General features: G+C 41.8%; 1 protein-coding gene across 1 annotated transcript in view; it reads left to right on the top strand.

Moving 5' to 3' along the window:
- PCGF3 (polycomb group ring finger 3) overlaps positions 1–11553 on the top strand; it is a gene marked incomplete at both ends in the record, with an annotated part of 49790 nt that extends 38237 nt beyond the window's left edge. The window contains one exon of the mRNA XM_082497974.1: positions 11479–11553. Within this exon, the coding sequence (XP_082354100.1) occupies positions 11479–11553 (75 nt within the window). The remainder of the gene's footprint in view (positions 1–11478) is intronic.
- Positions 11554–14418: the final 2865 nt, after the last annotated feature.

Raw genomic sequence — 14418 nt, 5'->3', positions numbered from 1 at the left:
CTTTTTTGAGAGTGCAAGTCCTTGTCTTATTGCTTTATTAATGCAGATAATGTCACTGCACCTTTCCCAGCTATCTTCTTTAGTGTAACTCCTTTTATGCCTTTGCTTTGCTTAGCCTGCATCCAGAAGTCAGGTCAAAAAAGTGCATTACAGTTGCCCCAGGAGAGCCAGATCCTGCCTTGAAATTCATGCTAAAATGAGCATTCTGCAAGTGGTCTGATAAGTGTGTTCTTTAATTAAACTTTTTAGCCTATCGAGACCAAGGAAGACATGCAGATAGTTTTGTACATGGGACAGTAGCACTACATATTTTGATTTTTTTTCTGTATTTCTCTATGATTTATTGCTGTTATATGCCTTGGAAAAATTGAGTATCAGAACAGGTAATTTTAATGTATTGCCAAGCTCTAGAAAAATATCTGGTTTTTACAAAAAGTTACACTAGACTTTGACCTAAAAGACTGTTCGTAGACTTACAGATAGAATACATTTTTTTTTTTGGCTAGGAATAGTGTTTGTCTTCTGTTCTATGATCTTATATGGAATTTGCAATAAAGTGGATGGGATCCTCACATTGTGTATGGAGCTTGTCTGCATCTCAGCCTGGACAAGAGGCAAAGAAGTTCAGAGGTGGGAAGGACAAATCTTTTCAGCTTTTGACCATCAGACTGATTTGGGGTAGGAATAACTACTATTTACTAAGTTTGCAACCTCAGCAAACACTGGTGAAGAGTTTTGAGCACTTTTATTTGGAACCCTGTTTCCTCATCAGAGAAATGAGTAAAAAGATTGGTCACAGTGAGGATTAATGGGGGACAAGTGTTTGAGCTGTTGGCAGCTCTCTGCTGGGGGAAGAGGGAGAGAATATCATTATGACAGACTAAATTCAAAAGTTATGGGGAAATGTTATCCCTGTCACACATCTGCAAGTTTCCTTGAACAGAGTGGGAATTTTACAGATGGGTCTAATCTTGTGGGGTGGCTCTGAGCAAAATACACTTTGTTGGCTATTGCTTGATGGATCCTTGGCTTGAAGCATCTGAAATTCTGACATGACTTTTGGCTGAGAGAGCAATGCAATGATATCAGCCTGGGTTAAGCATTGTGGCCAAACCTACAGCAATCTCTAGTGAGGCACGCCCACACCCTCTAATTCCATTTGCAGAAAGACAGGACCGTTTTTTTTTTCACATTACCGAGAAGCTTTGCGGCAGGAATGGCTGGGCATGTCACAAGCTCTTGCTAGGGAAATTGACCCCAGTGGGGTCTGTTGGGGAGAGCTGAGGAGGAACATTCTTTGGGTCCAGCTGTGCTAAAGCATTACTTGCTTCTTTGCTCTGAATCCACAGAAGCTTTGCCACATAGAGTAAGCAAACTGTGTCCCTTTGGGCTGGTACAGGATGTCTGCAGGCTTGGGGGTAAAGAGTTGGACAGTAACACTGCACCAAGATCTGACTGGTGTTAAATTTCACCTCCCACCCGCCACGCTGATGATGTTGTAAGATGTTGACATCTACAGAAGCAGCCCTTTCCACCTTATGGAGACATGGCTGCCATTGGTATTCTTCAGGTCTGCAGACCAGTCTTGGAGCCAGAGGCTGGAAATAGGTTTCTGAGGAAGGCGTTGCAAGGCCCTGCCTGTCTGCTTCTCTGCCTCAATGGGTAACAGATTACATTGTAGTCCAAAAGTATAGTTCATAGCAACGTAATGTGGAATGATGCTTGGTATGCAGTGTAACAGTTGGAGCCACAAGTTGTACGATCCCTCTTGCAAACATTTTGGTTAGCAACCAGTAGCTCTGTTCTGCCTGCGTAAAGGCTCCTGAGACCAGGAGGTTGGAGAGGGCTGCCTGGGCTGGCTCTCTTAGAACTGGGCAAGGGGAGGTGGACAGAAGGCTACTTGGAAATCTTGATAGCCATATCAACAGAGAAGAACTTTAGTAAGCAAAACTAATCAAACATTTTCCCCTCCCTGACAAGGACCCTCATGCAGCAGTCTGATCCCTCAGATTCCTTGCACAATGTGTATGTGCAGGGCGCACGTGTTATGGATGAGGGCAAAAAACTACACATTTCACTGATAACTCTGCAGAGGTCTTCAGAAGATAGATCATCATTTGGCCTGTGCAGGTTTGTGATTCTTCTGTCTGGTAAGTGAATTTCATTCATTACCATGCTGATGAGCTCTGCTTGAATGTGCTTCTCTCCCATCTCTGGAAGGTAGAAACTCTGAGAGAGAGAAAAGGTAATTTTCCTGGTTCAGCTAGAAGTAAAGATTTCAGCCTCCCTCATGATATGATGACATATGCTATGGTTGGTCCATCACTGCTAATGCAAGGCAGCATAAAGGGCACCTGAAAATGGAAATAAAAGAGATGGAAAGACTGCTAAAGACCTCAGCTGCTCACAGCATCCACTTCTGCTTTAAGCCTGGCACTAGTACAAGCTGAAACAACCCAAGTGGAAGACATTGAAACTTCTAGTGGAAATGGGGTGCATAGCAAGGGGGAAGACAGTTTGATTTGTGGTCAGACTACAGCCAGAAATTACTCACAAGACATGGAACATAAGCACTTTTAGGTTAAATGGAATTGAGCACTTTTTTTCTTTAGGGGAAAGAATGAATAAGAGGAAAATAGCATTGCTTGATTGCAGTAATTACAAACCTCAAAAAATGGCCATAGCTTAGTTAGGATGTTGATGAACCCACTGGAACAGCTCTGTTCTGAGTTGTTTAGTACAGTGTGCCAGACCTCATTCTTGGCAGGATTACAATTATATTGTTTTTAATTATGTCCACCTTTTGACATTATTGATTTTGGCAGGTGCTAGTATTCCAGCATGCTAGGCTTTATAATTATAATCTATAATTAGATAAGTTTGCACACGGCCTAGAAAACATGCTGCAAAGAATGACATCAGTGTTACCAAAGTTATTTAACCCTGTAAATTGCTCCTTCCTCCAGCTATTAACTCTACTTCCTTCATATACCCCCTTCTATAAGATACTGTGCTATGCTGATGCATAAGGAATAAATGCACTGACAACTTTTAACAGGTTAGGGAAGCAAGTTGTAGTCTATGGTTAGACTACAGTTATATAGTTATATACTTACCTAAGTATAGGTTTAGATTTGTAGTGAGTTATCATTGCAACTTGTGCTTATCCACCAGTTAAAACAATTTCGACTTCAGCTTTAGATGGTGCATAAGATCAGAGAGAACAATTTGGAACTTGCTAACGGGCTATGGTAGCTCTGAAATCCTCATCCTGTTGCTAAGGATGGTAGTGCTTTGCTCCTCATAGAAGTGTTACAGTTTTGTCAGCATAAGCACCTAAGAAGGTAAGTTCAACTGACCTAAATTAGACCAAAGGTCTGGCCCTGGCCCAGTGTCCTGGTCAGCAGCCGATGATAAGAGACATCTATAAGAATGAGTCAAGCATGGTCCTTTCCTAGCACTCTTTCCTGGACTCTTGCACATGGCATATCTAAGTTAGCTGCCCTGGACTGACTTTTATTGGTAAATTTCTCCAGGGTTCTTTCTGAACTTGTGTAAACCTCTAGCATCCTGTAGCAGGGAGTCACACAAATGAACTACATGTTTCAAAAGTCACTTCCTTTCATTTGTTTCAAACTTATGACAGATAGATTCACCTGATGTCCCCAACTTTTTACCAGAGGAGAAAGCTGAACTAGTATTTCCTGGTCACTCTCTCTGAGCTTCTTGTCACTTCATGTAGCTCCCCTTTCCTTGGTTCTGTACCATAACAGTCTGCAGCCAATGTCATAAGCCCCTCCCTCTTCCAATCATTTTTGGGGAATATTCCGTAGGCAGAAGCTGTCTCAGACATCTGATCATTCCTCTTGCTGTGTTGGCACCTTTTTTAAATCCATTATATTTTCTTGAGTGCCAGAAAAAAAATTGCACAGAGCATTCAAGTTTTATTCATTTATACAGGGCAATAATGATGATGTTCTCTCCAGTGTCTTCTACCCCTTTTGAAATAATTCTGAGTATGTGATGTTTTTGACTACTGCTGAGCACAGAGCTGGTGGTTTTGATGTATCATCACCCAAGATCTCGTTCCTGTGTGGTTATGATTAGCTCAGACACCCTCATTTTATACGTGAAATCAATGGTGTTATTTCCCTACCCATGTGCATCACTTTATGCTTATCTGCATGGAATTTCATCTGCTGTTTTATTGCCTAGTCACTCAATATTACCACTTATGCAAAGTTGTGTCTTGTCTGGATAACTCTGACTAGGCTGGCAAAGTCTCTGGCCTCCCTACTTCTCTCCTGACCTTTTACAATTTATTTGAGGCTGTGCCGAACAGCAAAGGTCACTAATGCACTTCTCTCTGGAGATTTTCCTCTGTTGGAAAAAATTACTGCTTTCTCCTACTCTTTATCTCTTCTCTTTTAACAATTTGCTTAAGTCTGTATGAGGCCTTTAACCTGTTATCTCATGGTAGATTCATGAGTCTAGAGGGCTGTGTTGAAAGCCATCAAAACTGTTTCAAGCTGGCATGTTTGCCAAGCCAGCCCAGGATCACCAATGGGTTTGTAAGGCACAGCTTTCCTTCACAAACACCACTATGACCTGTCCTCAATACCTCTGATTTATCCATGTACCTACCAGCTCTGTTCACTAGAAGACTTTCTGCTAATTTGCCTGGTACAAACAGTACACTTGCAGGTCTGTGGCTCCCCAGATCTCATGGCTCTGGCTGTTGGTGAGCTGGTGGTCTCTAGAGAGGTACCTAGTCAGCAGCAAAGTCTGGGCATGTTAACCAGGTCATGTAAATATAGATTTATCTGTGCATGTGCTGGAAAATAAAAACAGAGGGAGAAGCAGCCACATAGGCCCTTCACTGTCCTTTGGAGCTTTTGGCAAAGAGGAACAGAGTAGCTTTCAGATCTCTGCTATGAGTGGTAGAAGAGCGAAGACAAAGGTTGCATGAAGGAACTTCATTGAGGAATGTAAAGATATTTAGTGATAATGGGAGAACTAGTGATAGAATGCTGCTTTTTGGGAAGGGCACAGAGGTATCCATAGTCTGACTTATGTCTAAACTAATGCAGAAAGAGGAGAAATGAGGAGAATTTCTACCTCCTTGTTAATGATTTATAAATAAGAGAAGCAGCAGCATAAAAGCAAACAGCCAGGTTATGTTTATTAAGTCTCAAATCAAAGTCAGTTGCTTTGGCAGAGGAACATTGATGATAGACTCATAGCGGTAGGAATATTTATCCCCAGTTGTGGTGGTGTTTGACAGGTGCAGAACTTCTGTGGCAGATGATAGAAAAGCTTTTGTCTGTATAGCTAATTCTCTCCCTGTGCATGAGCAAACACGTGCTTGGGAGAGGTGACTTGGCTATTAATTGCATTGCATCAGGAGTAGTTTTTGCATTCACCTTTGCCCATCATGACTGCCTGTCCCATCTGCCCTAAAACTGCCTCAGTTGTTCTTGCCCTCCTGGGCTGCTTCCAGCAGCTGCTGTTCAGGAAACTGTACATCTTGAGTGAAACCTTCCCGTACCATTCTTGCCCTAAGAATATAACATTAAACTTTTCTCATAGTACAGAACTTGGCCAAAAGCCTAATGCAATCATCAGTAGTAATGGCAGAAAGTTGTCATTTTAGGTGTGACTAATAGCAAAGGCTTCATTATACTAGAGGCTATAGAGACAGGAAAAAGTAATGATTTCTACCTTGAAAAGCTTATGGCCTAGAGATGCATTTAGTGTTCAACACCTTGTGATCATTTCTGTGTTGATATAATAGAAAAATGGTAACCTTATCTCCAGATCATAAAGGCTTCCAAAGTTCTAAAATGTAATGCTGTGTATTGACTGCTCTCCAAAGCTTTTATCACTTGTTCCATAATTTTTTGCTCAGTTTTCAGCAGTGTTGGTCTCATAGTAACAACAGCATTTTCTTTTAGGTGGCTGAAAAAGAGCTGTAACAGCACCATGAGTCTTTCCTCTGTATATTCATTAAATGACCAGTGTGCGTATACAGATATATTGAGATTTCCTCCCCTGCCTCAAAAGTCATACTTCAGGCTCAACATATTAATTTTTAGGTACCACATTGTTCTTTCTCTGTAGAGTAGAGTTGGCTTTCTCTAAAGATGTTGGATGGGTAATAGTGCTGCTAGGATGAATTCACAGCCACAGCCTTTTCATGACAGCATCTGCTCTTTTGCAATTCCCAAGCCTCTCAAAATTAATAAGCTGAACCACAGTTCTTCATAGGGACCTCTGTGATGGTAGTCAGGTTCACAGTTTCCATTACAGTCCCCATGAAAAGGCCCTATGACATCCTGGAAATAGATGTATAAATGCACTTGATTTGGCATGCCTCTTGATTTCCCTTGTTTTAAGAACTGTGTTGTGCTGTGCCCTAGTGTTCGTTTGAATTACTGGGCATGTGATGCAGAATAGCCTTATTGCTCTTCTTGCAGTGCTCACATGAGCAGTATAGAGCAGCCTCTGTGCATTGTTATGACACAAAGAAAAGGGCAAATGCTGCAGAGGTCAATAGAGATTACAAAGAAAAACTGCAGTGGTGCATGCACCAGCAAGTGGCGTCTGTAAATTGGGAGAAGATTATGAAGTCCTTTCAAAGATGCACCATCTAATACTCAGAAGAAAAACCTGCTTCTAGCCTCTTCTGCGCTTTAATCAAATGGAGACTGGGAAACTTTGAAACCATAGTGGCAAAGCCAACCAAAATGCAAAACCTGTATCTGCACAAGAGTATTATAGAGTATGAGTTCACCAATGGAGAAAGATTCTGCTCCTTTGGGCCATCCCACATCTTATCCCACTTGAAAAAAAAAAAACAAACCAAACAGTTGGTGAGTTGTTTGGAAAAAAAATAATCTTTTCAGCCATAAAAGTGTCAATGGGAAAAATGTATGTACTTCCCAAAGCTTTCTGAAATTCATATAAACCATCTGAAAGAACTGGTAAAAAGGGATTCAAGCTAATTCTATTGTATATGAAAAAAACAGATGCTGATGGATGAAAGGCAGCAAGTTTCAGCAAAGCACTGAGAAATCCTTCTTCAGAAGCTTCATTGTGTCTAGATGCCAGTCTTTCCTAATGTGTCTGAAAACTGTAATCAGGAGTTGTCAGGTTGTGCCGTAGGAGAAGCAACCCACAAGCATTGTGCTTTCTAGTAACAAAATCTCTGACAGAACTTTGCACAGAAAAGAAATGAATGCTGTCTCCTGGCCCTGACTGCAACACTCTTGAACTGCCTTGTCCATATGCTCAGCTTGCTTGATTATATGTGAGGAGAAAAGAGTATTTGCAAAATTCAGCATGGGTGTTGTTACTGCATTAAAACAGTGCTTTTGCAGCAGATTGGCAGTAAGGGCTCCATTTGACTGTGCCAAGAGTTTCAGTGTGCAGCTGGTAGAGGAAACTGGACAGCCTTAAGAGGGCCACAGACAGAGAGACTTTTCTGAGGACCCTGTGGGACTCTTTCAGCTGGGGAAGCCACTGAAAGTGTTTGGAAACATGGCTGGAGACATGGATGTCCCTCTGCTAGGAAAACAGTGTTTGCAAACACCTTTCTTCAGTTTGTCTCCACCAGCAGAATTTTCCTTGGAAGATGACTTAGTTGATTGTTTTGCTGTTCTGGTAGCACAGCAGTGGAACTTGGCAACTCAGGGTGCTCACCAGCAAGAAAAGGGATGCTGCTTCACATCAGGCTTTTGCTCTTTTGGGATTGCATTATGGGCTGCAATACTGCATTCCCTGGGAGCTGCCCTTGAGAGGGTAGCTTCCCATGCTGGTTGCCTGTGAGGAGTGTGCGTGATCTTTTGGAGAGGAGGGAGAGCAATGGGTTGCTCCACTCATGCAGCTGTTTCCCAGTTAGTGTGTTAGAGGAAACACATGCAACTTAGCAACCGGCATTTGCTGCACTGCCAAACTGCTGTGCTTATAAGGGGTTTAAGTCAGCGCGTGCAAAGCAGTAAACGAGTTGACTGACCTTATCATCTGGGCAGCGCCTTTGTGAAAGAGCTGAGACTGTGAAAGTTGCTATTCTTCCAAGTGAAAGGAGTTGAGTAATCACAACCCACGAGTGCTGTATGCTTTTGTCCATCCCTAGCCAATATTACTTCTTTCAAACCATGCTGGGTAAGTGCTTCAGAGCCAATTTTGTTTCTTAACCATGTGGCAATAAGTGGATTTTGATGCAGTTTCCAGGTTTGAAGACAACCTGGAAGGCCAAAGCAGGTTGTGATTTAGAGCAGTTATACATATTCAAATTTTGATACAACCCGAAGTCTAGCCAGCATCTGTTGCCCTGTGAAATTTATAAGTGCCTGTTGCACTGTGAACTAAGAGGGATCAGTCTCCTTGCGAAAAATGTTTTTTGAAATGAGACTAAGGAAGCAAAACTGAAAAACTTGTTGTGTCTGTATTATCCTGGGAATCAAGCTAAACTCCAGTTGCAAGTGAAAATTTGTGTTCTTTTTTTCTCTGTGTTATATAAACAGCTTAACTTGTCAGCAGTGACATCAACTGTACACAGAAGTGCTTCAGTGGGCTTTGTGTAAAGCAGACTTCTTTATTTGGTGTTATTTTGTGTCAGATATTTCCCTCTTTCCCTATGTCACTAAGGGATGTTTCGATACAGTGTTTTCTAAGCAATTAAATTTTCTAACATACTGTGCCAGTCTCCACTGAGCTAAGAAATGATGGTGATTTTAGGTAGGCAAAGTTTGAGCTGACCTGCTTGCTATGGAGCTTTTGCACATTGCAGCAACCTGCAATGATCTTGGGAACAGATAGAAACAGTGTGTGATGTAGTAAGGGAGGAAGGCTTCTGAAGGTGAGGGCTATAGCCATCTGTGGGGAAGGCCAGGGGCTAAAATAATGCCACAGGCAAAGTTCGAGGGATCATCTCGTGGGGGCTTGAGAAAGGGCTGAGGTCACTCAGGGTCTTCCTCAAGAACTGGTGTTCTGCAACACCTTTTTTTTATCTGCCTTGTGGAAATTTTCACTGCTTTATTCATTTCCTGCCCTGGCTCAGAAAGAAGGTTAGGTCTAAAAATAAACTATGGACTGAAAATAGAAAAACAGAAACCATCAGCCTCTGCACACACACATTTCAAACGAAGAAGTGAATTAGGTACCAAATCGAGTTACAAACATTTTTAAAACAAAGAAAATTATAAACTACCTGTTTTGTTGAAAAGTCTTTTTGGTACCATTGGCAGAAATTGAGCTTTTTCTACAGGCTGCAGGCTGATGACTTTTTGGGGATGTATTTATACTTCTCTGGGATACACCGTTCATTCCAACCCTTGTGTTTGGCTGACTGATCCCATGGGACTAATTCTTTAGTACTTACCCTTTGGCTAGTTGATGAAATTGTCCATTAATCTGCCATTGGTCTTCCTTGAGAATTGCACCAATTTCCTTATAAGGATCTGAGGACATTCCCCCTCACCCTCATTGTTGACAATGACTTGATTTTCACTCTTTCCCTGAATTTCATGTTTTGGATAAGTCTGTCTTGTGCCATGTGCATGTGCAGACAGAGGGAGGTACTACCTCCTTTCCCAGACACCTCTTCCATGCTGTTTTCCTGGGGACACACAACCTGCTTTATTTTCATTCATCTGCTTTTCTTATCCAAGTTTATTTTCCTAGACAGTTTCCAGCTTCACCAGGACTCTCCTCATTTCTCATTGCACTCGCCTCGTGGTGATTCCCAAAGGAGAATTTCAAAGGTGTTGAGACTGCTGTGACAGAGTCAGGGTAAGTTGCACAGGTGAGATACCTGGCCCTTTGTGTTGAGTATTCCCAGCTGACTGCCTCTTGCTGAGTGGAGTCAAGCCTCCACATCTGCTGTTCACACCACAGTGAGGCATCATCTTCAGGAAGCTCTACGAAAGCTTCCACTACCATTAGCAGAGGATCAGGTATAATACGTTTCCTCTGTGTACCCCCTTAAGCAAGCAGATAGCTTTAGGGTATGAAGCTGTGAGAGAGGTGTTACATTCAGTTATGTGGTCCCTGTTTCCACACCTAGATTTCTGAGTCAGCTTACAGTGGCGAAGCAATTCCTGCCTTTATCAGTAAACTCCATGCCTAGTGTATTACCTCCCTTCCTTACAACTTACCAAAGCACAAAGATGTCTGCTAGCAAGTGGTCCTTCCTAACCCCAAATTGTATGTTCTTCTCTCACCTTATTTTTTTTAACTTTTATTTTACCTGTTAGATGTATGCTGAGAGAAGACAGCAACAGTGAATACCTGGTCTGTCTTTCATCATGTACTACACACAAAATAGGTGTGAAAGGCTTGTAAGAGGTTGTACAGGGATTTCCCCAGGGAATTTGTGTATCATTACATTAGGACATGTGTGAGGTTGTTCATTCTCATTCATTCTCATTCAGTTGAAGTTCTGGAGTTTGGCAGAGAATAGATGTAGACATACACTTATGACTGAGGATTTTTCTGGTGCCTCAGCAGGTCAAATTTTATACAGTAGCAGTGTGAACAACACATGTTTTTCAAAATCCATTTGTTATGTATGGGGTAAGGGATGTTTCTTTTGTCTTGCAATTTCTTTATTAAGGAACATTTGAAAAAATACTGTGCTTCCCCAAATAGTCATCTTTGATTCCTAGGAATAAAGGAATGGAAGAATGTTGTTCTGCCTGCTTTCCCACAAGCAGTTTATGAAACTGAATATTCTCAGTCGGTTCCTTCTAGGTGAGATTTGCTATAAACTAAAGCAAAGGCTGCAACATTTTATGGACAGGCAGGGAGGATTTCAGCAATTTAGAGTACCTTGGTAAACATAATTATACTGTCTATTGCTTATTACAATATTTACCAATGCAGCTAGTGTGTTTTAATGCTGATGTGAGTCTCTCAGTACTATCTGGTGTTTAAACTTCTGTTTATTTCTTATACAATCTGTTTTATATTGCAGCAAAAATTATGTCAGTGCTTGTGCTCGTAACGTTACAGTCTGTGAGATGCAGCCCATAAATTTCCTAATAAAATGTAACAAAGCTTGTCAGAATCAAAACTGCTGTTGCAGCTGAAGTGGTCATGGAGAGAGCATCTTCAGGATGTGCACCATTTGTTCAGGGAGAGAACTCTGGAAACTGAAGGAGAAAAAAATAACAGCTATTAATGGCTCTGTGTACTCTGTTCAAAGCCTTGCCCAGATGTTTGTGTTTTGCAGTCTCTGTTGTGAGTGATTCCATAGTAAAAATGGAAATATTTCCTTTTCTGAAAGAAAAGTCCAGCAGTCTAGAAGATGGGAAGATCTCTCAGTCTTCTTCCAGTTCAGTCTCCTGGTTTTGTGTGCTAGGTATCTTAGACAGTGTTTAGTATCTGTGGATCACAGATGGAGTTGAGCTTGGATTCATAATAAGTTTGGATCTCAAAACAGATTTTTTACGTGAATTGGCATTTTTACTAATCCAGAAATATGACAAGAAAGAGCTGCTGGCAATTGTCAATGCCAGTAAAGTGAGTGAAGATGAGAATCTGGCTCTATAATGTAAAACGTTCTAAGCAGTCAAATCTTTGAGAAAGGACAGTCCTAGTTTGGGGTGCATAATGTGACCAGTATTTGTGGCTCTAACTGTCATGCACAGTTGAGCAAGCTGTGTTGCAGTTCCTTACCTCTGCAATTTAATGCAATCATCTTGTGAAGGACAGGGTACCTTCTCAAAGTCTTGACACCTCGTGTCCTATCCTGGTTCCCAGGCTCAGCCTGCTGGTGAGTTTCTCTGTGGGCTTGTTCATGGGTGCTGTGGTAGCAGGCCAACAGTGAGATCCACATGGCAGCAGATGCCTTGCAGAGCTGCCTGTTTGCTGCAAAGATCTGGCATCTGCTTTGGGATTTCACTACAGGACAGAAGTCCAAATATGTGTCATTCAGCAAAACAGAGTACCTTGGTAAAATATACTATATTGCTCAGTGTATATAAATACACTGAGACATTGTTCCTAAGGAAGATACCCCCATTCTACTGTGAGGAGAAAAACCTCTCAAGCACAAAAATGAATTTTGCAGAACAAGGAAAGCTAGAAAAAAGGGAAATCTCTGAGTTTTGCTGCACAGAAAGGAATTTAAGAGCAGGTTCCTCAACTGTAATGAATAACAAAACTATCTGCATCCCTTTCCCCTGCTTTCATCAAGACTTCAATGTATCAGGGATCAAAGGCTCATGTTACTACTGGGTAGCCTGTGGTGGGCTTTTCTTGCCCCTCAGACTGGGCTGACCTACTCCTAGGGATGGCACAGACATCCTGAGGATGTCAGGGAGCTGTGCTCATACCTAAATAAGCTGATTTCTCTGATGTGTGAAACTCACAGCTACTATTGATTTCCTTTTATTTGAAAGTACACCGGAGTGGAAAAAAGAAGCTTTGTTTTGTGGCTTTGTTCTTCATTGGTCTTCTATTATGTGTGAAGGCACAGTTTCTGTGTCAAAGAGATTAGAAGAGAAGTTTTGTTTAATGCAGCAGCCTCGGGACTGTGGAACCTTCTCTATGTCTCTTTTTCTGAAGACTCTTGTCAAATTTTGGGCAGTGAATAAAGAAAGTTGTAGATGTGTTGTGCATGTGTTGATATAATCCAAGTCTTTCTCACCTAATGATGCATTTCTTGATTTTTAACTCTGGATTTAACAAAGTAATTCAGAGAAGGGTTCTGGATAGAAATGCCATAAACGAAACAGAAATAGAAGGCTGTAAAGTCTGTCCTTCCTCAGCTGGTGAAACTTAAGTGTTTGTAGCTGATGCCTCTGGTACTCATGGAGCCCCAACTCCCCAGCTTTTCTCATGTGAGCTGTTACGAAGTTTCCAGTGTATCCTATCCAGTGTATCCTAAGGATCACCGAATCTGCAATTAGAGAGAGCTGGAGGTTAAAGAGCAACGCAGACCTCAATGTTTTCATATGGAGGTGTTGTTATTGGAGCCAGACTGCATATAGTTAGGTGATACTGGGGCAGTTTAGAAAACTTTATGTTCAGTCAGTCACAAATAGTGAAAAGCATATTTATTATGTAAATTCCTTTTATATAACCTCTGACATTGAATGCAGTGGTCTCAGATGGGCCCAGGGCATATAGGAGAACCAAAAAGTAACCAGTATGTAATGTTTCAGCTGTTGAATTACCAGTTTGCTGTTGAAACGTGAAGAAATGGTATAGCTTATATGGAAGCAGAGTTCAGAAACAACCATGATCATGTTTCTTTTCTCAGACCACCTTGGGAATGAAATGAATCACAGAAAATTTCAGCCCAAAATGAGGGGGATACAGGCTCAAATATAACTGCCTCAGCAGAACTGCTTATACATTGTAGCGGATACAAAAATTTACTCAATCCATGCCAATGGCAAATCAAATCCTACAGCAATGTCCATCCACTGCTTAAGTTGGCAGGAATTCTACGTCTTGCAAGGAGCCAAAATGCTATCAGGGAGGAGGTCAGTTCTTTTACCACTGGATTTGCACTGACTATGCAGTAGAGAGGTACGGACCTGCCCAGTTAGATTTGCTTTTCTAACTGTTCTAATGCTTGTGAGGTGTTTTGAAGATAAAAGTCCCAAATATTTGTTTTAGTGTTCACTTGTTGCCATGGCCAGTACAACTGTAAGTTCCATAGCTGTGCTTCCTGCCGGAGATGTCAGCCCACAAAGCTTTGTATTCTAAGTCTGTGATTTCCTTTTAAATTATTTTGACCTTTTCTAACACTTCAGAGCATTAAATTTTTACAATAGCTTCCATCCAGCGCATGAGGAAAGAGAAGAAAAAAATTCGAAGAGTTTATGGGATTCGTTGGCACTCTGGTTTTGGTTGAGGTTGAGGTGGGTTGGCATGTCTGGCATGGTACCTCTACCCAACAGATGGCAGTGCCAGAAACAGGATGCAAATTTGTACCTGTTAATGTCAGCCAGGACCCAGCTGCCTCTCTGAGAGGATGTATACAGGTGTTGATGTATGAAGAGCTGTGAGGGAACCCTCTACAGCTATATCCCAAATGGGTTCTAACTTTCTAATTGCCAGCTGTCTTCCAGAGGAGTGAGTTACCAGGAAAACTCTCCTTTGGGACCAGGTCTTGGGTGCTCCCAGTAGGATTTGGCAGTGGGGCCCCAATGTTGCTCCTCAGACTTAAGAGTGAGTTGTAAATGCACTATGGCAAACAACTGCCAGGGAATGTGATGGCTGCTGTCAGAAGTGTGATGGCTGAATACACCCCTGGAGGTGTATTCACCACTCAGGCCCTTGTCTTGATGACTGAGACCACAGATGAAAACACCTATGCTGTTTCCCTTGGCAGTGACCATGGCTAACAAATACAGAGCAACTGGGAACATGTGGAACATGCTGTGGTGATCCCAGGTAGGGCCA

Source organism: Vanellus vanellus (assembly GCF_965231255.1).
Source record: "Vanellus vanellus genome assembly, chromosome: Z".
Lineage (NCBI taxonomy): Eukaryota > Metazoa > Chordata > Aves > Charadriiformes > Charadriidae > Vanellus > Vanellus vanellus.
This window is presented reverse-complemented; position numbering and strand designations above follow the sequence as displayed.